Source organism: Capra hircus, chromosome 10 (genome assembly GCF_001704415.2).
Source record: "Capra hircus breed San Clemente chromosome 10, ASM170441v1, whole genome shotgun sequence".
NCBI lineage: Eukaryota > Metazoa > Chordata > Mammalia > Artiodactyla > Bovidae > Capra > Capra hircus.
In genome coordinates this window covers 35,949,680-35,972,731 of record NC_030817.1, presented here as the reverse complement: position 1 = coordinate 35,972,731, position 23,052 = coordinate 35,949,680, and the positions used below count along the sequence as shown (strand labels likewise).

Genomic DNA, 23,052 nt, shown 5'->3' with positions numbered 1-23,052 from the left:
AAGGCTTTGCCTATAGTTCAAGACAAGAACTAGTAGACAAGCTATCTTTCTTAAGCCCCCTTTAAGCAACTCACTTCCTTGGACAAGAGCTGTGGTGTCAAGATATAAAAGGATACCCTGGTGATTTGTTCAATGACTCTGGTGGTGGCCTTGGGATTGGTGCTCTGTCATGAAACTCTGGCTGTTTGCAGTTCCAAACTTGGATGACTTTGCTGGTAGCCACACCCTGTCAACAGCCAGGGAGTGTTAAACACAGGATTGATGGTGCTTTCAGTAAACCTAAGAGGCACTTCCTGGATAGACATGTGAGTTGAGGTAACAGTGATTATAATTTGAGAGTTATCTTTTAAGAAAGGGGTAGGAGGGAAGTTTTGTCAAAAATCTGAGTTTCTTCACTCTCTTCCTTAAACACAGTGATTGGAGCATTTTTATGGACACACTGAAAAATGAAAAAGATGTATCTGCTTCAATCCACCCCTGGCCACTTGCTTGACTCAGTTATTTACTTTACTTGGTGTCATAATGAAAATGATTAAAATTCTGCAGCTCTGTCTTAAACTCTTCACTCTCCACAAGGGTAGAAATTCCACAGACAAACTTAAGGGCCAAGAAACCTAAAGGTTAAGTACATATAGATATAACTATGGATATGGAAAAGAGTATAATTCAGGAAAGTAGAAGTGAGCCCCCCGTATATAGGAACCTTAGAAATGGCTGGATTGATCCCACAGTCCCTTGAATTGGCTGAAACATCTGCTTCAGTGGCATCAAGTTACTTCCATAGTTGATGTCACTGGTTCTGATAGGGTGGAATGAGAGGATTGGGGCAGTTTCCTTTCGGGACAGCTTGATCTGAAGTTCAACTTGTAATATTCTACTGATTTCTATAAAATGTATATATTGGCTTGTCTGACTTATCATAAATAATGACAGTGTAAAGACAAACAGCAGTTATCTAAAATAGATTTTCCCCTGGATGACACCCAGTTTTGCCATTATAGAAACTGACAAAAGAGGACAAATGAAATGTACCCAAGATTAATGCAGCAATAAAAATCTGCCAGAAACATTCTAATTTGCTTCTTAAAAGCCCAAATGTTTAAGTGATAACGTGAAGGGAGAAGCATACATCTTTGCTCTGCTCCAAGACTGGTCATCTGTGGAGTAATAAGGGCAGACTCCAGTGGCAACTCACATCATAGAAAAAGCTCTCCCTGCATCAGAATGTATTCACCTCCATACGATCTGAAAGTGAGACTGAATGGGCAAAAAGAGATTCAGCAGTGCGTATTTGTCAACCTTAGTATGTTCTTTGTGGCTTTGTCTTCTTCTGGAGTCTCCATTTGTTTGGTTTTATTGCATAGGCTAATATATACCTTCTCTTCGGAGAGTGTGTGGCTTCCTCCTTGGCTTGTGGGAAACACCCAGTCCACCCACCACATCTTTGCTTTGTAGCATGCTCTTTCTTCTCCCAGAATGAGGTGGAGTCTGAAGTGGTTTGGGGGAATCATCTTCTGGTGTCCAGATGTTATGAGCACTGGTTTTCCAAACTTTTAGACAAGAAGCAGAGTGCAAGCATGCAGAGTTGAGACATATAACCTTTCAGATTTGCTTTTAATCTATTCCCTGAAGCAATGAGGCAGAGCATGTTAATTTTAACCTTAGTAATTAATACCCCCTCCCCTTTCCCCCAACACAAACCTGTTCTTGGCCATAAATGTGACTGGTGTTGTCTTTTTTGCATGATGTCACTGATTAAATACTCTAGTTTTTTGTTTTTCTTTTTTTAATGTATTCTTGCAGTACTATTAATCTTTTTTTCCCCAAAGATTCCCACCACAGGGCCTCAGATTACTGGTTGTGGCACCACAAAACCAACTAAAGAAGAGGAACCCAGGGTCTAATGTTTCGCCACTGAGCTTTGCTAAAATGTTTGCCTTTAAAAAAAAAATCAAATGCCTAGAATTATGCATACAAGTGGTGTTAACAGAACTCCACTCTTTGAAAATGCAAAGCCTTTAGTAACAGTTCCTTAGATACTCTGAAATCAGTGTTCTCAGGAAAAACGCTTGGTATGGTGCCCAAAAGATGCCTGTTAAGCAAACCTAAACTAAGGGAATAAACAGAAACATTCCCTGCCAATAACTTTGAAACAATAGTAATAGCTATTTTATAACTGGCAATGGCTTGAACTTTTTCTTTTCTAAACTTGACAACTATCAGACCATCTCCTGCAGCAAAACTCTCAAATTGGTGTATTCAGCCAAAGTTCTGATCCTTCTGAATTTCTTTTGGGAGTAGATATAGACAATGTAGTTAAAATACACCATTAGCAATGCGTAAGTAGAATTTTCCGCATGTATCTTCATAGCCTGTTGACACACACAATATGTATCCCCAGAGTAAGGAAATGGCTTGGATCTTTTAATTCTGGAAAGAAACTCTTAAGTTAAATATTTTAAAATAATATGCAAATATTTTATTTCTTCATTCTGCTTTTTGAAATCCCTAAATAAGAATGAACTGCTTTTTGTAAAGTTTAGTAGCAGTTGGATTGAGTTCTATCACGTGAGCATCTAGAATTTGAAATATTAACAAGGCATTAAATTTTCCTGTAAGCAGCCAGCTTGAATTAGAAATGGAGACTGAGACTTCCCTGGTGGTCCAGTGGTTAAGACTTTGCTTTCCAGGGCAAGGGGTGTGGGTTCAATCCCTGGTCGGGGACCTAAGATCCCACATGCCTCACAGCCAAAAAACCAAAACAAAATAAAAACAATATTGTAACAAATTCAATAAAGACTTTTAAAACGGTCCATATTAAAAAATAATCTTCAAGAAATGGAAAGACTGGCTTAGGAAGAAGAGTGAAATTGCAAATCATGTCCATGTGGCTGAACTCATAAGGGCCTGATGAGGCTGCAGAGTCCAACGTTGGATTGAGAAAACAGGTTTCTGGGTTTGATGAAAAAGAATGGCAGTAGAAGTATGGGTGTACTTAATGGCTCTATTCAAAAGGAAGTCAGTTTCAGCAGCAGTCTTGATTCTAGACTCCAGGATAAAACGCTGAGCCTGGAAATAGGTGGACGCGCACAGTGGGAACAGTGAGAAGTGGTGGTGGACTGAATTTGAGGAGTAGTGTTAACTGTGAAAGGAATCAGAGGACTTAAAGCACACGAGTTCCTGAGGCCAATTAGGTGCCCGTGGAACTCAGCAAACACAGCAGAGAACAGCAGTCGTCTCTGTCATTGAGTTCAGCCCTCAGTGTTTAACAGAAAACTGGGATCCCCATAAAATAACTGTACTTCAAACAGATGATGAAAAAAAATGACAAAAAGAGCTGTGAATTCAGCAAATATGAAATAATTTGTATTTGATTAATGTTAATACCTTCTGCATACGTATCAAAACCATTTGTCACACAGCATTTCATCTACTAAGCAGGCTTGGTGCACATAGGAATTCCCAGGTCCTTCCACAACCCAGGGGCCCACAGCTCACAGTTTTAGGGATTATTGAATTATATTGCCGTTTGGGGCCTTCCAGCTCTGAAATGTTATTTACCTATGCTCATAATAATTTTAAAGCATTACTTGCATTAGGTGTATAAATTTAAGGAGAACAGAGAAGAATGCAATGTATCTTTGAACAACCTCGATTACCGTTTATTAGGATAAAGTTTCAGTGTTAAAAATTAAGCTTCAGTCGTCTGGACTGTTTGTTTATGGGGATCACTGCTCTCCTTGGCAGTGAGGTGCAGTTCTTAACCTGACAGAGAACTGAGGAGAGAGCTGGACCCATACCCCAAACCTTCCTCTTTGCACAGCCCCATTACTTGTCACATTAGAAGGCAAAAGAGGTAGTTATACCTGTTTTTTAAGAGTCTAACTATCCTGAAAAGTCTTTTCCTGCCTCTTATTTCAATAACTAAAAATCAAGGCAAAGTCAATTTTGGTCAAAGGAAAGGGGGAAGAAATCTGATTTCCAGGCTTTCAAGAAAATACTTAAAAAGAACAGAACGCAGCGCCAGGTATCGTATTTTCCCCCTCAAAAAGTGTTGAAAGGAGTCTCATGAAAGATGCTTAGAGATGAAAAAGACATCATAAGGTTAGAGGAGGTCGCAGACGGCAGCTGGCCCCGAGTGGTATGACAGAGTTTATTACCAGATTATAAGACCCTCTGTACTCACATCATACTGCTGCATTGCTGGAGCAAGATTATTTTTAGCTGCTTTTCCCATATTTCAACTAGACTTGCTCAGTATTTGTTATTTATTTTTAGTTCACTTGAATTTATAAATGTTCCAAACACTACAGTACCCTATTGTCATATGTACTCATATATATGTACGTACATATATAAGTGTGCTGTGCTTAGTTGCTCAGTCATGTCCGAACCTTTGTGACCCCACAGACCGTAGCCTGCCAGGCTCTTCCATCCATGGGGATTCTCCAGGCAAGAATACTGGAGTGGGTTGCCATGCCCTCCTCCAGGGGAATCTTCCCAACCCAGGGACGGAACCCAGGTCTCCATCATTGCAGGCAGATATCTGCGCCACCAGGGAAGCCCATGAATACTAGACTGCGTAGCCTATCCCTCCTCCAAGGGATCTTCCCCACCTAGAAATCGAACCGGGGTCTCCTGCATTGCAGGTGGATTCTTCACCAGCTGAGCCACCAAGGAAGCCCCACATATAAGTGTACATACCTGAAATTTCTTGTAGCAATTCCTAAAAATAGAAGGGATATAGACGCTATACTCTACGTACTATTAAGTCTTAGCTTCAGTTTTTTCAAGAGCAAGGGTTACAGTGTTGCTCCCCTGGGCAATTATTAGAATGAATCCCCCCCCCCCGAAATATGCTGTCCCCCCAACCCTCATTATTATGAAGTTACAAATTCAGGACCTCAATTCTGCTGGAACTTGCCAACTTCTAATCTACAGTGAGGTTTTTTTTTCCAAGTTGTGCTTACTTCTGCAGCATTTGAATATTACTCTGGGGCAGCTTAAGTCTGAATGGAGCGTGTTCTGTTGTCTGCCACGCAGCAGTCAGCTGCTGAGAACATTCAGAAGGCCCGCCTCTAGCTAGAGTTATTCTGGGGAAACTAACACAGTGTGAAAAGCTTCTCAGAAGCCTGCCTTCCCTGCCCTCCCCTCTCTACTTGAAGGAAAAGGACATTTATTCATTTATTTTCACCTGAATATCCATTCTTCCTCTATGTAACACCACTTCAGATGAATACTTTTGGTCGAAAAAAAAATGGACCGATGGGACAGCCATGCACCATCTGCCCTTGACCACCTCATTCATCCACTGTTGTGCAGTCTGTGGTCTTACACTCTCTCTGTCCACTGCATTTATTCTTCCCTCTGCTAATTTATGGCAAACAAAGTCCCCCAGCACATGAAGTAACACCAAATTTGGCTTTGTGGTCACTATTAGCTCCACCGAAAGATCTGTCTTCACCCCAAAGTGCCCCCGTGGGCAGGTCACCTGTCACCTGCTCCAGCCTCCTTCCCAAAGGCCTCAGTCCCCTTTAGAGAAATGAAGCATTTGCCATGCACAGGTTGGCTTTCATGTGAGTGTGTGTCACCCCTGACTCTGAATCCTTGGCCCTCTCTGCAAAGCAAAAGCTTAGTGGGAGACATTTTGCTTGTTGCTACAGCAGGGTCACTCCTAAGGGGACATTTCTGACTTTGGTGCCAGCTGTAGAAGTCTTTCTGATACAGACCCAGTGAGGCCTTAGGTAGAGAGTCCCTGGGAAAAAGCCCTGGTACCTCAGGTATAACTGATTTTTATTAGAGTGAAAGTCACTCAGTCGTTTCTGACTCTTTGCGACCCCATGAACTATATAGTCCATGAAATTCTTCAGGCCAGAATACTGGAGAATTCTTTCTCCAGGGGATCTTCCCAACCAAGGGATCGAACCCAGGTCTCCCGCATTGTGGGCAGATTCTTTACCAGCTGAGCCACAAGGGAAGCCCAAGAGGCAGAGACCAAATTCATGCCATATCCCCTGTGACTTCAGTCAAGCCAGGGGCATATGAAGAAATGGGTCTAGGTTTTTATGAATGAATCCCTAAGAGTCCCAGCAAGTTAGGTAAACATCTAGTGAATTCCCTGGACACTGACAGCCTCCGCAAGGATGCTCATCAGTGGGGAGCTAACATGAATTTTAAGAAAACTTTTGATGGAAAGAAGCAAATTGGCTTCATCTAATACTGGAATTCAACTGCTACCTGTGTGTGGTATTGTTCTCTGCATCCAAGGATGGGGACTTTCTTAGCAGTGTTATCGCACTCATGGTGATGGATTCGTTATTGCCTGTAACCAGGTAGGGTGCCAAGGGTTCCATCAGCTCTGGGTGTGTGTCTCTCTGGGAAAGGCCTGCTTTTATGGTTTGGGGCTCACTCTAATCCTGGCTGTGAAGAGGAGCCCCCCTTTCCACTCTGGGCCCACCTGGCTAGCGCCATTCAGAGCACCCACTAGATATTCTGAAATGGTTGCAGAGGTACCAGGAAGCAAAGACGTCTAAGCTGGAAAGTCCCATCACTTGGGGCAGCCCTGAACAAGTCCGCTCAGTTTTGTATAAATACTTAGACAGGCATGAAATGAATTTTCTGGATGTCTGGCTTTTCTTCCTGTTGGCTTCTCTCTTCATTTTTGCTGCTGCTTCCTTTTTATTTTATTTTTTCTTATTCTGCCTTTTTAATTTTTTTTCCTTTTTCTCTTGCTAATTCGGATCCAACCAGGTAGCAATGCATTTTGCAGGGAGCCTTTTTAAAGAGCTTCTTCCTTAGTCTATTCAGTGGAAATGCAAGCTGTTTCAGCCTGTTAGAATCCAAAAACTAAAAAATGTTCCCTTTGCATATTTTGAAGTTAGATGATAATCCCTTGCCTTTGATAGAATCTACCCAAATTAGAAATTTCTCAGGTTACAGACAGTAAAATTGGCAGCTCCCTTTTTTGTTAATAAAGAAGTTTCTGGCCTTTCTTTCACACACAAGGCTGCATTTCTGGCAACGTGAAGCCAAACAGAAATATGGACAGCAGGGGTGTGAACTCCATTGCTCTCCGGCCTGGTTAATGCCAACTGACCATGAAGGGCCTCCGCACACCGCTACTGTCTCAAACACACTTTTTGCAAACACTCAGCCTTTTGGCTCTGGTCTTTATGTTTTTAAGTGGGGGCAAGAAAGCCTGCTGTTCACATCTTTATGTGGATGCTGCCCCACCAGAAATTCAGTTTAACAGAAAGCAGAACTTCTCACACTGGGATGTCAAGTCTGCTGGCTAAAAAACAGAGAAGGATTAATGCCAGCAAAGCAGTGCTAGTCCGGACTTGGGAGAGTAAATATCATACCTCATTGGAGGGGATAGAGCCCTACATGGAACTTAATGGCGTCCCTGAAAAATGTTTAAAAATGCATGTGGCTCGATTCCATGTTAGCACTGCAGCAGTCAAAATAAACTGGACCTGTCAGGGGCCAGCACAGAGAGAAAGTTATGAATAGACTTATTTTGTAAAGCTGTCACTTTACACGCCCAGAAAAACCAACCAAGGGTAACGTCGGCTCCCTCTGCGTTGATTTTGGTTAAATCCCTCCCTTGAATGACCTCAATTTAATTTGGCTAGTTATATGTGAGTTTTGTTGCTTTTTTCCTGGTTTTCTGGAAAAGAAATTAAAAATGGGGGCTACACAGATGTTGCCCGCTGTGCGGAAGGGCTGCACATGCTGGAGAAAACTGTTCCCGGCTTAGGGAGAGCACCCCACTAGCTTCTGAATGAAAGCCTTGTTACCTGGAAGTGTTCTCATGTAAAGTCTGGCATTAACCTGCGAAGCCAAGGGAGAGAACCGGCCCTTTCACATACGGCTGCCGTGTCCCATACCCTGAGGTCCCTGTTAGTCTCAGGCCCCTTGTTGTGCCTGCACCCCTTTCAGAGGTGACAGCTCCCCTGATTCCTGGTTGGAAGGACTAGTCCACTTCTGCTAGTTCAGCCCAGCCAAGATTGCCAACAATGAGTGGTCTGCCCTCCCCTTCCAGAAAGTCTGCCCTAATGACATGGGTCACGTCCGGTTTTGTGTGGTCCCCACTCCCCGCCCCACCAAAAAAAAACTGGCCAGGACATGTTCTTTTCCATCTTGGCAGATCGCTACTTTGCCAGGCTGTCAATCCTCACCTGATTTTTGGGTCGTCTACTGCTCCGAATCCTGATTTCTACAGTTAGAACTGAAAACAGATCCCGACCTACAGAGGTGAAGATCATAGGTGTGGGCCTTATAGGTGTAGTCTCCTTAGAGAGCCCACCTCACCCAAAGGTACAGACAGCATCCTTTTTAACCACCCCAAAAGGAAGAGCCACCCCATGATCCCGGATGCAGCGATCAGACAGCGCCATCTCTCAGGGTTAAGAGGTACTGTGGGTTCTTCTGTGGCCCAGGCTAAAGTGGGGGGAATAACCTATTTCATTTTATTTTTTTTTTTCCAGTTCTCTCAGGCCAGGCACACCACAGCCCTTTGAAACGATCTGTGTCCCTTACCCCACCCATGAATGTGCCAAACCAGCCTCTAGGACATGGATGGATGTCTCATGAGGACTTACGAGCTAGAGGACCCCAGTGCCTCCCATCCGATCATGCCCCCCTGTCTCCACAAAGCAGTGTAGCCTCTTCAGGAAGTGGTGGGAGTGAACACTTAGAAGATCAGACCACTGCTCGTAACACATTCCAAGAAGAAGGTAGTGGTATGAAAGGTGAGTGACAAAACGAGAAACCACCGGCAACAGAGCCCCTCCCTTGATTTGGAGTCAGAAGGGTGAGGAGAGAGGTAGTCAGCCAGGAGGAAGGAGCCCGCCCCTCCCCGGGCTGATGGGAGGCCCCTCCCTTGCCGAGCTCTGGGGTTGACCATGGCGGAAAGGGCTCGGATTCCCCTTCCAGGGCTGCTTGCCAAAACCTGGGAAGAGCAGGAGAGGTCAACGCCCTCCTTTTTCCTTTTTTTTTTTTTTTTCTCTGAATGCAGTGACTTGCAGACAATTAAATGAGTCACAGCTGGCGGCGATAGCATCTACTGTTTGCACATCCGTTCCTTGGTCTGCCCTGCCTGTACAGACGTTGATCTGCTCCAGCCTTCTACCTCACTGCTCTGGCCAGGGAATCGTCAATAATTTAGCAAAACAAACCACAGGATCTTTTTTTAAAAATCTCTCTTAGTGTAGAATCGTACTGGTGCTTCCTTTCCTCTTTCCCTTTCCCTTTGATATCCAGAGAAACTTGCAAACCCTTTTCTCTGCATCTGTAGAAGGGATGTGAAAAAAATAACACTGAGGCTTGCTGACAGTGTTTTAAGGCTGATAACGGATTTGCATACAGGTGATAAAGGCCTTTTGTGCAGCATCAATAAATGTTCCTACATTGCCCTGTAAATCTCTCCTCTTCTAAAGATACTCATCGAGAGATAGAGATTTCCGAATTATCCATGGTAGGTTCAAAGAGGATACGCACATTCTGTATTTTTAGATGCAAGTTGTTCAAGGGCTGGGAAAGGCCTCAGGGAAAGATGCTCGTTAGAGACGCACTAATAACAATTTTAGATGGAGAAACAAGAGTTAGTCGTGCCCCTGGGACTACGATGCTGACAGGAGGCTCCGAGAGCGCCCTTACTGATGATGTACACAATCCTGAGGTTGTGCTGTTTCTGATCTTTCCCTTGAGAAGGATTAGTGTTGACGCAGGAGGCTGGGGACTGAGCCCCCTCCCCACCACAGGAGCGTGGCACAGAGAAATGCCCACTACTCACCAAGTGCTGGTTGTAAGTGAGCCTGAGGCTGAAAATGGAGCCTGTCAACCTGGGGAAATGAACCTGAAGTGAAGCCACTTTCCTGGAGCATCCGTCCCTCCCAGCTGCTCAGGCCAGCATCCTCTCATCCCAGCGCCATCCGTGATGGATGCTGTGCTGAGTGTCCAGAGTGGTTGGGGCTCGTCTTGACGTTTTCCTCTCTCGGGTGATACCAATGGGTCATTCGAAGGTGTTTAACAGGCCTCAGAAGCAATGGCCCCTTTTGGCAGGGAGGGGATGTGTGTCCTCTTTTACATCTCTTTCATAGTTTTCAGGGGAATGTGTCATAATTTCGGAGACCTCTCAAAACCTATTTTTGAGTTCTGTGCTCAAGTTGCTGGGCCCCAGGGCATGAGCAGCAGGGATGGCTCAGCCATGCTTGGACGAAGAAGGGTGGAGCCAGTGTTTCTCTGGATTTGCTTCTTTCCAAGTGAAGTCGAGTGTCTGGACAAGTGGGGTGTCTGGACGAATGGTTTCCAAGACAGTGGATGTGAGGTTCTAACTGGTAACCATGAGAAGGAGGCCCGGCCTTGCTGTTGAAGAGCTTAGTGGGTCTTGTGGGAAGTCCTTGTTCTCCAGGACACTGGGTTCACCGTCTGCTTACAGGAGCTTCATTGTCTTTTCTTTCTCTTTTCCTTGGCCTTTCTTGTCTTTGTTATCTTTCATTCTTTGTGCTTTATTCTGAAGCCCTCTGTATACTTTAGACATTCTCTCAGGGCAGGTGAAGGTTTGCCCATTGCATGCTGACTTTTGGAGATGAGAAAGTATTACTCATTAGTAATAGTGACGGTAGGCTTTTAAAGAGACATGAAGGGGAGAAAAATGGAATCGATGTCCTATCCCTGTTTGAGAGTGAGAGCCAAAATATTCCAAAGTTCAAGGAACATCCCACGTATCAGCTTCTTCAATTCCTTCCTTTAAAACTCATGTGAATTGTCCCCTCAGAGCTTCTTTGATCAGAAGATGATGCAGACAAGACTTTACATCCAAGATTTTCTTTATAGGTCCAAGATGTGTGGTCAGAAACGTGCTGTTTGGTGATGGGACTAAACAGAATGCTCTTCTGTGTATATCCACCTTCTGCTGACTTATTGAACTGTCCCTGTCTCAAAGAATTGCATGGGATCCACAGGATAAAGTTCTTAGCAAATTAAATAAAAACACCTATTTGAAGGAACATGATAGAGGATGAAACATTCTATGTATGGAAAAAGTGTATTTGTGGTTCCGCTGATAAGTCAAGCTGTAGAAACATCCACACCTGAAAACAGCATCATCCCAGAGGGTTGGGGCCAGTGTTTGTGCCCCACGAATGCCCCTCCCCATCGCACCTGGTGCCATCTTCCCTCGAAGGCCACCCCCCTGGGGACTCCTGCCACGAGATGCTGCTCAGAGTGGCCTCCCAGGAGAGCACAGAAGCAGCCCGTACAGCCTGCCCGAAGAGTATGTCATTCAATTCCCCTGTCGCAGAGCAGACGCCAGGTTCAATTTCCAAATTAATTCGTATTTTTCTGAAAAATGAAATCTGAAATCAAATGAAGCGCCTTTAAAGAGAGCCAGCTCTTCCCCTTGGATCCTCGTCTCTTCCTTTCTGTGACCGGGCCCTTTGGCAGGAGTGCCGGCCTTTTAAAGCCCCGTTCTGGTCCATCTCAGGATGCCATCATCTGATTGCTATTTTCCTACTCTTTAAACGCCCAGCTTACGAGAACAACATGGAATCTGTAGTAGAATCTGGAGGAGTTCCAAATCTCCAGGGGATGCATGTCAGCCCTCACCCCACACCTTGGGAAAAGAACAAAAATTCCCGTAATTGAGCTTAATTTAGTGTGAATTCATCTTTCTTGCCAGCAGCTGTGCATACCTTGCTGAAACGCTGTGTTCATCCTAGCCTTCCTTTCCATCCAGACAGATGAGCCAGGTTTGGCTACACACTGTCCCTTAGGAATGTGCCTCTTGGGTCAGGAGTGGGAAATACAGCTCAGGGCCCAGCATTCCATCTCTTTTTATTTTTCACAAACATCCATCTCTTTTTTTGTCTTGGTGTCAGCGTTCCCTGCCAGGGATTGTCACTAAGTTCTCTCACAAGTAGATCAGCTCCTGCTCTCAGAGGATTAACATCATCTGCCCGCTTTGCTTTGTTTTTCCTTTTATAGTGAACAGCCATCCTGAAGGTTTAAGTCAGCTCCAAGGCACAGAGTGGATGTCCCTGGCAGTAGCGATCTCAGACTGATATCTCAGGCTCAGGGAATCATGGGAATCAGCTACTCAACTAGAAATTGATGAAAAGGAGTGGGACTCTGAATGGGAATATAAAAATTTCCCCTTTAACATGCCTCACAGAGGCTACTGGTTATACATGTTTGGACTGAATACACTGATTGTGGTTTCTAAATTCAGTTCTCCTTATTCTTTGTGAAAACTTCATTGTGACTTACTTATCTCAGGGGAAAGATTCTTGATTCTAGGTTGATACTCAATTATGTTCTTCTCTTCCTCTGTATCACATGAATCTAACGTGCTCTCTTACCCTTTCCTCACACAAAGCCTTCAGGTGGCCAAGAAGGGGGAAAAAACCCACGCCTTTCCAAGAAAGCAAAATGGAGAATTTCACTGGTGGAAGAAGCACATGTGCCCCTCCTGTTAGCATCACATCTTTAGAAATTTTGTGTAAACCCAGCACCTAGAGACTTCGAAGTCCAGGGCTGTTGCTGAGTGATGTGACTGTTCAATGGAAGCAGAAACAAGAAAGGCTGGTTAACAGGTTTCATTTTTGTCCTCATCAAGTCAGCTGCCTTTCTTGAGCACTTGCTGAGAGAGGCTTTGGACTAGTTATTGGGGAGACGGAGGTGAAGGAGATGGTTGCTGCCTCAAGGGACTCGCTATAATGTGAGGGGTCCAATGCACGTGCACAGCCGTGAAAATATTTTGTCTCGGAGGCTCGCCGTGGATTGAGGCAGGCAGCAAGGAGGGCCCTGATTCAAGTGGAGGGGAGTCAAGGAAAGTTCCTGGAGGGGGAGAGGCCTGGAGCCTCAGCTTGGAGCAGGATTACAGATTAGCCAAATGTATAAGGTGAGGGAAGGGCATTCTGTGTGGAGGGAACAGTATGCCTGAAAGCATGGTTGAGACAGCTTGACCAAGTGCATTATCTGATGGCTTGAGCGCACATGGGAACACAATCTTGGGAGAGGGAAAAGCCAGATGCTAGGCTTTGCAAAAGATTGGAGCTTTTATCCTGACATTGAAGGAACGTAGCAGCAGAAATGACCTGTTTAGGTTTACACGTTAGAAATAGGACCTGAAAGGAAGAGTGGGAGTTGTATCAAGGAGGGAGGGAATTCTGGGTTTGGAGGCCAACTGAGAGGTAGGGGGTATTTCGATAACCAAGGAGAAAAATGAATTTGGACCACGTTGAGCAGAGGAGACAAAAGGAGTGTGTTTGTGGGGTCTTCAGTAAGATAGACTTGAGAGAGCTCTGAATTGAATGGTGCTGATTGAACGTAGACAAGGATAGATAGAGCGGGAGGATTTGAGGACGATGCCCAGCTTTTTGCCTGGGACATCTGGGTAGCCCATGGTATCATCAATAGCAAATAGTTAATAGGAAAAAGAAGCAGGCTGAGGGGATGGAGTGGAGCAGGCTGAGTCGGGCACCTATGGAAGATTCCAGTGGAGGCATGCCAGCCAGGGGCACACTGCATCATGCTCTCCCCTCGCCCAGTCTCTCCAAGAGCCCCAGCTCCTCTCCTCCCCTGCACAGTTTAAGCATTCTGCCTCCCTGTGTGTAGTTCATGTCGGGGATTCACTAGGCTTCTGGCTAGCGACGTAGATTTAGACTAGTGAAGAAGACTTAGGACTTCTGGCTAAGTCCCGTAGATATAGGCTTCTAATGGACTTCCCTGGAGGGTCAGTGGTTAAGGCTCTGCACTTCCAGTCCAGTGGGGCACAGATTTGATCCATGGTCAGGGAACTAAGGTCCCATATGCCACTGGGTGCAGCCAAAAAGAAAGATTTAGGCTCCCCAGAAGCTCCAAGATTTTCTCATTGCAGTTGTCAGTGTGAGAGGGGTAGAGGTGGGGGGTGGGGTCTGCTTCTCTTTATGTGAGCTTCAGCCTCACCATTACCAATTAACTCTGGCTGGTATACTTAGGAGGCGTGGCATTTTGTTAGTATAAAAATATAGGGGAAATTGAAACTTACATTGTTTGTGTATAGACATGATAAAGATAAACTAGAAAGCTTTGGTTCCAGTAACCTTGATAGAAACAGCAGTTAAGAGTGGAGGGGACCAGTGACTCTGAAAATAGGCTCAGTTTTTCTTTTCTAAAGAATCTTTCTTCAGTGAAACTTATATAATATTTTTCTCCATAGCAAAGGAAATATATTCCCTATTCTGAAATAGCTCTTTTGGGATTTTGAGTTATTTTTGAAATGTAGACCTTTGAACTTCTGCCTGTCTTAGAATGAGATTAGAAAAATATATATATTGAGAAGTGTGATCTTTGTAAGACAAAGGAACCCATCAGAAACCTTTGTAAGAAAGGCTGTGAATCCAGTTTCTGAGGGTCATAAGGGTGTGAGTGACAGAGAGGGAGTGACATAGCCCTGTGTGTAGCTGGGACACTTTTCAGCACAGCTGTCATGGGAACAAGTTACTATTTTCTGAAAGCTGACTTTCTAGACGCTGTCTTGAATTCATCTAACGTAAAGGCCAGGATTTAGTAAATTTACTTCACTTTATTTCCAAATGCCAACATACAACCTTTGTGGTTGGGTCCTGATGGGCTCAGACTCGTGCTCCCTCTTCTCAGATAGGCTGAGAAGCCCTGATGTCTTTGAAAAGCAAATCCCCAGGATTCCCCCAAATTCTAACAGTCATGAGACTACCACTATTCCTTACCAAATGTGTGTCTTCTGCAGTACTTCAAGCACAGCTTTCAAGGTAGAACCCAGCTGCTGCTGATGCAAAGCAGGCTGAGAGTAGAGCACCACTTAGGAATGTCATAGCCAATGGAAACTGTGAAAAATTGAGACCCTCTCTTTGTACCTAACCCTTCCAAGTGGTTATTTTACCCAAACTCAGCCATCTCTGTGCCTTCCAAGACCCACACATGCTCCCCACCAGTGTGGAAGCCAGAAGCCACCACGGCCATGTCCAGGATGGTGTAGCCCCCTCTCAGCTTCACAGGGACCAGAGACCAAGGAGCCTTCTTTCTTTTGCTCAGAGCCTGGAACAGAATATGGCTCCCCTCGTAACCCAAACAGTAAAGGCATGCAATGTAAGAGACCCAGGTTCAATCCCTGGGTCAGAAAGATCGATGGAGAAGGGAATGGCTACCCACTCCAGTGTTCTTGCTTGGAGATTTCCATGGACAGAAGAGCCTGGTTGGCTACAGTCCATGGGGTCACAAAGAGTCAGGCACTACTAAGTGACTAACCTCCTATTACTGGAACAGAGTAGGATTATTCATTCTGCTCTAGTCAAAACTACATACGGGCGCTAATTGTCTTGCTGGTGCTGCTAGACTTCTGTTCTTCATTTTTGAAAGACGTGTTTTCCTTCTGACTTCAACAGTGAAGAATTAGTCCCTTTTTCCTCTTAGGCTGGTTCTTCTCTCCCTCAAAGACCAAGGATGCAGTCAGGTCTTGGAGAGAAGCAGGGAGTTGTTTGCGCTTAGCCTGGCTTTCTGTGGCCAATGGGAGCTGCTCGTCCATTGCAGTTTCCAGGACCACCACAGTGAAGCTTCTTATGGAAAATAAGGTTCTGATGGTTCATGGTTCTTTTTTCCAGGGATGCCTTACTCCCTGCCTTTTTTATCGCTCCCCATAGTGGGTTCTTCTGCAGTATCACTTCCGTCTTTCTCTCTTGCTGTGTCTCCTTGTTTGTTGGATATGTACTGCACCAGCCTATTGACTTGAATAGTATTCCAGCAGGAGGTATTTGAGCAAAGCAGCCCAAGTTTTAATCAGAGCCCAGATTCTGTATAAGCTGTTGTGTGCACCACAAAGCCTCTCTGTGGCTGATTTATACAAACTCTAAAAGGTAAACAGAAATCAGTGTAATTGGAAACTTGATCTCATTGGTGAAGACCAAGAGGTAGAGAGAGCGCATGAAAGATAGGTGAAGTACTATTATCAAAAATGGCCCAGAGAAGATAAACCACCATGGACTGCAGCAGCATCTAGAGGAGCTGCATAAGGATGGACCCTGTGGCTCGGTGGTCTGCAAATGGATGGTGCCATTTTCTCCCAGAGTCCTCCTTCCCTCTGCCCTTCTCTTGTCAGTTTCCTTCATGGCCTTCTCTTCCCACAACTTCCTCTAAAGGCCCAGTGCTTCCAGGGCTTGCCCTGGGCTCTCCCTTCTTCCCTGAGGGTCTCACCCACTTCTGTGGCTGAAACACCTGCCATGTGCTACTGCTGAGGGAAGTGGCTCCCAGCGCAGCCTCCTCTTCGGAGACCTTGATCAGTCGTCATCTCTATCTGGATGGCTCAAAGGATGACCCTCCGCTGACCTAGCATGGCATTCCCCATCTCTCTCCTCTCACCCCAGACCAGCTGCTCCCCTGTACTTTCCCACTGAACCTGACTCAGGAACTACCTTAGGCTCCTTTCTCTCCCTCACTCCCTGGTCTTCCTTGATATTCAAGGGCTGTGGATTTACATCTTTTTCCTTCCCCACTGCCCTCCCCAGCCATCTCAGAGGGCTTGGATTTATCCCCTGACCTCCACTCCCACATTCGCCAGCCCTGCCTTGACATCAACAGCCTTCCCTGATCTCACATACACATCTTACTGTGCCTCTATTCCTCAGATTTCAGCAGCTCCTCCATCACCCAAGCATAGGTCAACTTTCCTAGCTTCGGCATTACAAATCCCAGTCTTCTGGCCCCTGCCTGTTTGTCCCACCTGGTGTCTAAGCTCTTCTCTAGCATTCACCTAAGTCTTTGCTTGGCCTGGAACGCTCTCTTGGATCTCAGCTTCACTTATGCACTGCTGAGATGGCTTCCTCATTATGGTCTGCCCATTGAGTCCGGGACTAATGCTACTGTGAAGCTACCCCTCACTGCCCAAGGCCAACCCAAATGCCCATCATTCTGTGCCCATCCCCCAGAACTTTTAGTAGAATTAGCACTTGTCGTGCAACTTTTATACTTTTTTTTTTTAATTAGCCTTTCTTTTTGGATTAAAAACTCCTTGATGGCAGGGACATAGTCTGGCCCCTATAACAGGCATTTAGTAAACATTGAATGAGCAGATATCAGGATGCCCAGACTTGGCAAGGAAGTCAGCATATAGTAAAAGCATCTTTATCTTTCTCATACTGCATAAGAGAATTGGCTTGTCCGTTGGCTTGTCCATCAGAAACAGCCCAGATGAAGCTAAACGACTGTGTGCCAGCCAGAAGCAGGAGCCCAGGAGGCATGCGTGCTTTCAATCACGTATCCACCACTCCAGGAAACACCCCTGTTTGTGCATGTCTTCCAACCATAGCCACAGCTTTGCAGAATAAGAAAAGAAGGTCTGGGGTTAAGTTAGCTGGGTCTCAGCTTTGCATCCAACCGTGTAGCATCTGGACCATGGGAAAGGACCTGAGCTTTTAGTGAGAGTTTGTCCCTGGCCAACATCTTACAGAATCTAGCCTCCCAAGTCATTGGAATTCCTGGCTTCAGAGGAGTGAAATGGTCAAGGCACTCAGTTCTCTGGTTTGTTTCTCTCTTAATGGAGTTTTGTTTTAATCCCTGGAAAAGGAAGGTGCCTCACCACCAATCAGAGTCCGGGAGGTGGGTTGGGGAGCAAAGGTTAGTAGGCTATGTTCTTAAGAGCTGGAATTTCCTCTTCTTTGTTCATCAGTTCATGCTGTAGGAGGAGAGGGCACATAGCACTGAGCTAGGAACTGACCCTCTAGAAGCAGGTCAGCATGCCTGCCCAAGGGACATATGGCCAAGAAGAGCTTGCATTTCCTTGGAACAAATCCAGAAATAACTCTTCAGGAAGGTCTAACTCACCATGTTCTGAAGTTGTATAGGAACCTTTTCTAGGAAAATGATTCCCAGTGACCTACATTTCGATTAAATAAGTGAGGCAGGCTCTTCATCCCTCTTAACCAGGAAAATTCTAGTTGTCAACATACTTTTCTAGAAAGAAATGAGCACTGATTGGACTGAGATTTGCCACACCTAGATTTGCACCCCACTCTCCCCAACTCTTAAAACACCAGATTGTCATCTTGGTTTATATAGCAACCAGTTTGCAACATGATTTAGTAGCTCGGGATTCTATTTGTCTTATCATCAGTGGATTTTGCATAATCAAGTTGTAGGGCATCCAGTGAAAATGTAGCCCATGAAGTTGCTCCATACTCTTTTGTGACAGATTGTACCCAAGTGTGGCGTTGGGTTACCCAGACTTCTTTGAATTGTGATCACTGAGTTTTCTGAACAGCTGCTTGGGGCCTTTCAAAGATGTAAACAGCAAACGTGAAACCTGATGACCAAATAGTAACATGTTGGTGGTGTAAAGCTGAATCTATTTGTTGCCCACTCTGTGGAAGTATTAGCATTGTTTTACAACAGCAACAAAAACATGGCGGAGAATCAAGTCTAGTCAAAGAGCTCCAGGATATCACACGAGGGAAGCGAACACCCTCAACTCTTGATCCAACCACAGTTTGAGTTGAGGAGGATATAAGGTGTTGGTGCTATGTATCTTAGGAAGCCCTATTTCTTTATGGTTAGTGATGGCCCCAGTGGGACTCTCTACTTGTCACAGTAGAATGAAGGGCCTCGAAGCACAGAATCAGTGACTTTTTTGCCTGAACTAACTGAGTCTTTTCTTAAAATGCCATTGGATATCCAGTTCTGTTTCTCCAGAAATTCCTCTTTGGCCTTCGTATTACTGCAAATCAAAAAGTAACCTCACTAGGCCGCCCACTTTCTCCCCCTTTATCTTTTGAGTTTCAGGTGGTAATCCCGTACCTACATTCCCTAAATCTAGATTCAGTTCACCCAGGAGGCAGGTCTGATTTCAGAATAGGCCAGGCCTCTTCAATTAATCCCAGCTGACTACTTTAAACATTAAAAAATTAGAAGGTTCCTACTAATTTTGTAGTGTTTATGGTCTCTGTCAGTGCCTCAGAATAAAGCACTTGGCAATAGACAGTATCTTGCAATCAACATGGTTACTAATGGGTAGTAATTCATAGAAAGCTTGAGTAACGTTTCCCCAGTGCTTCAGCATTTCAGAGGACTTTAAAGTTACTGCTTATTTAGCCTTCCCATTGATGGGTCATTGGTCCTCATTCTACAAAAGATGATACAGTATAGGAAAAACCTGGGAATCTGGCAACCTGGCTCTAGTCCCCATTTCACCACATACTTACCCTGTGATCTAGATGTAATGATTTAATTTTATTATCTGTAGAATAAGTCAGGGATGGGGGAAGATGATTCTCTCAAAGATCCTATTGCTCAGGAACCCTGACTTTAAAAAATATGGGCAAGTGCTTTGTTTTGGTTGTGCTTAGAAAGGTAATAATTCTTTCTCCTGTGGATTTTCAATACAGTTATTATTTAATTTTCCTAATTGTAGAATCCCAAACATGAGACTTATTTCAGAGGTGCTTTGGATTTCCCATTATCCCGTAGTCTAGGCAATCTTTGGACCTTCAAGTCCTGATACTGGGTTGACATTCAAGGAGAAGGTCAAGGACAATTTCAGATATATGCCTTAGCTTGAAGAAGTGGTCAGCAAACCCCCGCCCAACACACACACTGTGTGGTAGTTTAGAGTCCTGGCTGCCCTGATTCCCACTAGGGCACAGAAGAGTGATCAGGCTAATGACAGTGACTCCACGCATGGTCACCCCTGCCTGGTTTGCTTGTTTTACTTTCCCGATCTCTGTGAAAGCAGTGGAAACACCATATGGGGATCTGCATTAAACCAGGAAAGAAATTATCTTGAGGATGAAGATCATCGTATGTAGTTTAACATTCTAAGTCAGGTCTTTCTAAACCAACAATGAAGTAGTCTGCCTAAAGCAGTGAATCCTTGCCATCTGGGGGGTTATGAGCCCCTTTGAGAATCCTATAGAAGCTGTGGATGACCCAGCTGCCCAGAAAGCCACCTAGATACTCACAAATTGGAATGTAATTTTAAAGAATTGCTGTGTGCTCTGAAGCCCAGGGGCCCCCGGGTATACAACAAAGTAAGAGAGCCCAACAGTGGGAATATCAGAACTAGACCAAGCCTTCTAAGTTGGTAATTTGCTGCCAAAAGGAAACAATGAGTAACGTAAAGATGATTTTCTTTTTCCCTTTTCTTTTCTCTGACCACCGTCTTCTTTCCTTTTCTCTCTTTCCACGTCTCTGGCCATCTCCTCTCTTTCCCTCTCAATTTCTCTCCCCATGTCCTGCACATGGTGCACCACAGATGTTCCAGCCTGGTTAAAAAGCCTCCGCCTCCACAAGTATGCCGCGCTCTTCTCCCAGATGACCTACGAGGAGATGATGGCCCTCACTGAGTGCCAGCTGGAGGCTCAGGTACGTACACGGGAAGGCGCCCCAGGGGGAACCTTGCATTCAAGTCTAAGGCAGACCTTGTCTGGACCCATACCTGCACCCACCTAGTAGCCTGCCTTGTTCTAGGACCTGCCAGGTGCAGGCCAGCATCACATGATAAGGCTGGGTTCTTGCCTTCGGGGTCCAGTACAAGATGGAAGACAAATGGGTAACCAAAGGACAAGTGAGGTTGAGTAAGAGTTTTATGAAAAAAAAAAATAATAATAACCTAGGTGTACACTCCTGGGGTGCCGGGAAGAATCAGAAGAAACAGCATTGACCAAGACCTCCAAGAGTCTGTGTCCCTGCTTTTGTTTTCATTGCTCACCCGCTCTGTCTGCTTGGCCAGTGCTGGTTTGGAGGATGACAGATTGGTTGTGAATTTTTCAATCTTAGTTACAAATCAGCTAACTTCCAGTAGTTAGGAAGCAGAAGCACCAGGTCCTAAGTCAGACCTTCCCAGAAGTTGCTCAAAAACACATTCAGACTGACCTTAATTCGAATGGAGAAAGTTGTACAAAATATTTTCTAACCACACTGAATAACATTACCCCAGGTCTCAGATGGCAGTCCCCTGCTGTGTGCCATAAAAGGGCAAGTTCCTTCTTCCTTCTGTGGATGCACAAGGCCAGGCCAGTCAACAGAACCCCTGAAACTAAGCATGTTTCCTACCCTGCTGTGCTTGAGCAAATAGATCTGACCAATGTCTTTGTTTCCCTTGTTTAAAATGCTATTTGCATTTTCAACTTGACCTCAGTTTCCTTTGAGCAGTGATTTGAGAGAATTAATGGTCTGAACGGGCTAATAGTATTTCCCCTGCAGGAAGAGGAGATTGTACCAGTTGGGGCATGGCTGGTCTGGCCGCAGACCTCCCAGCAGATCCTGAATTCCCACTGCATATTCAGTACCCGCAGTTAACCTTTGCAGGCCTGGCTGAATACCAGTATTGAGATGTAAGACAAAGCCCAAAGTCACTGCACATTCTCAGAGAATGAAAAGCCCTAATTTCAACTTCCTAAGGCTTCTCCCACTGCTTTTTATCTCGATCGCTCCTTGAGATCCTCAGGATTGATGAGAATTGCTTCTAAGAGCATTCTTATGTTTGGGTCAAAGTTGAGAAAAAAAATTTTCAGTCATCACTTAGTCAACTTGAGGAAAAAACAAGAAATAATTGACATAGAGGGCAAAGCCCGAGGCCAGCACAAACTTTTCAGAGTAAAAATTCACGTGAACCGAAAGTCAAGGCTAAATAGTAATAGGCTCCCAGTGTTTCATCTTAAAGATGGATTTAGATGTCACTAGAGTCTTAATTTTCCTCAGTAAAGGCAACACCTCTGGTGTTTTTGTCTTTTCCACCTTTAAGGGAAATTTTATGAATCTTTGCAGAAAGTCATCAGAAATTTATATTACAGATCTGATTTGAGAAAGAACCTTCTATTTGGAAATCTTCAGTCTTTCTAGTCAACATATGTTTAACTGAATCCTAGGGCTCTTCACTGCTACACAGTTTATTAAGATAAAATCCATAATCCTAACTGTGAATCCCAATCTTCTACCTGTAGTGATGACTGCATTATTACAGATTTAAGTTCTTCTTTATTCTGATTTTCCTTGTGGAGACTCAGGAGGGCCTACAGACTGATAAAAACCAGCCTGTGTTGTCTGACACCGGGTGAGAATTGAACTGGATTTCATATCTCCTTGAGATGGGTAAACATAGAAAAGCTTTGAGAAAGCAATGCATATCTCTGTATGGGACTGGAAATTTCAGGGAAACTGGAACAGACCGAAACGATAAAACCTGGACACAAGGAAAGAGTGTATGACTTAAAAATGATGTTTGAAGACTATGAAAAAATTTCATGCTGGGTGGGATGATTGGCTGTTTCTTGCTCTCCTAAGGGTCACAGAGAAAAGACACAAGCATGTGTATGGTCAGATGGAGTTAAAATGTTTAGTAAGAAGAGGTTGATGATAATGGATATTGAGGAGTTACAACATTTAGTAAGAGGTTGATGACAGTGGATGTTGAAGAGACGAATGGCTATTTACTAACCTGCACACACGTGGGAACCAGGAAGACAGTAATGTACTAAATAGCTTCCAGGAATCTCTAAGTTGATGCCTAAAAATATGTTTTTAAATCTAACTTTTACTTCATTACAGAATGTTACCAAAGGCGCAAGACACAAAATTGTCATCAGTATTCAGAAACTCAAAGAGAGACAAAATCTCCTGAAGTCTTTGGAAAGGGTAAGTTATCACCAGGTGATAGACCATTTCTACCTTCATGGTGGGAAAATGGGTCAAGGGAAATTATATTCTCAGTCAAAAGTGTCATCAGCAGGCCTTACAGAGAGCAACAGGTTGTTTCCTTACCAAAGTCAGAAAAAATGAAATGATTTTGAAGTTCATCTCCTGGTTATACACACTCATATAGAACCTGACCGCTTAAGTGTACCTAAGCCTTGGGTCCAGGCATCTCAAGACTGGCCCTCCCGTAGCTCTCAGGAAATGTTTTACATACATTCATTTCTGCCTATATACATCTGTAGTGATTAAGGATATGTTCAGCCCGCAATCAGAGGCTGAAATTTTGGCACATCGGTATAGGAAACAAACAGATGAGCCTCAGTCCCACTGTCCACCCAGGAAAGGATCTGA

General features: G+C 44.5%; 1 protein-coding gene across 3 annotated transcripts in view; it reads left to right on the top strand.

Annotated features, from left to right (window-relative positions):
• Positions 1 to 23,052, top strand: part of SAMD4A (sterile alpha motif domain containing 4A) — a 228,482-nt gene that overhangs the window by 163,408 nt on the left and 42,022 nt on the right. For 2 of the 3 annotated variants that reach the window (XM_018054121.1, XM_018054123.1), the window contains 3 exons: positions 8,490 to 8,753; positions 20,261 to 20,370; positions 22,555 to 22,641. In XM_018054121.1, coding sequence (XP_017909610.1) covers positions 8,490 to 8,753; positions 20,261 to 20,370; positions 22,555 to 22,641 — 461 coding nt within the window. The remainder of the gene's footprint in view (positions 1 to 8,489; positions 8,754 to 20,260; positions 20,371 to 22,554; positions 22,642 to 23,052) is intronic. The other variant, XM_018054122.1, reaches the window with a different exon arrangement.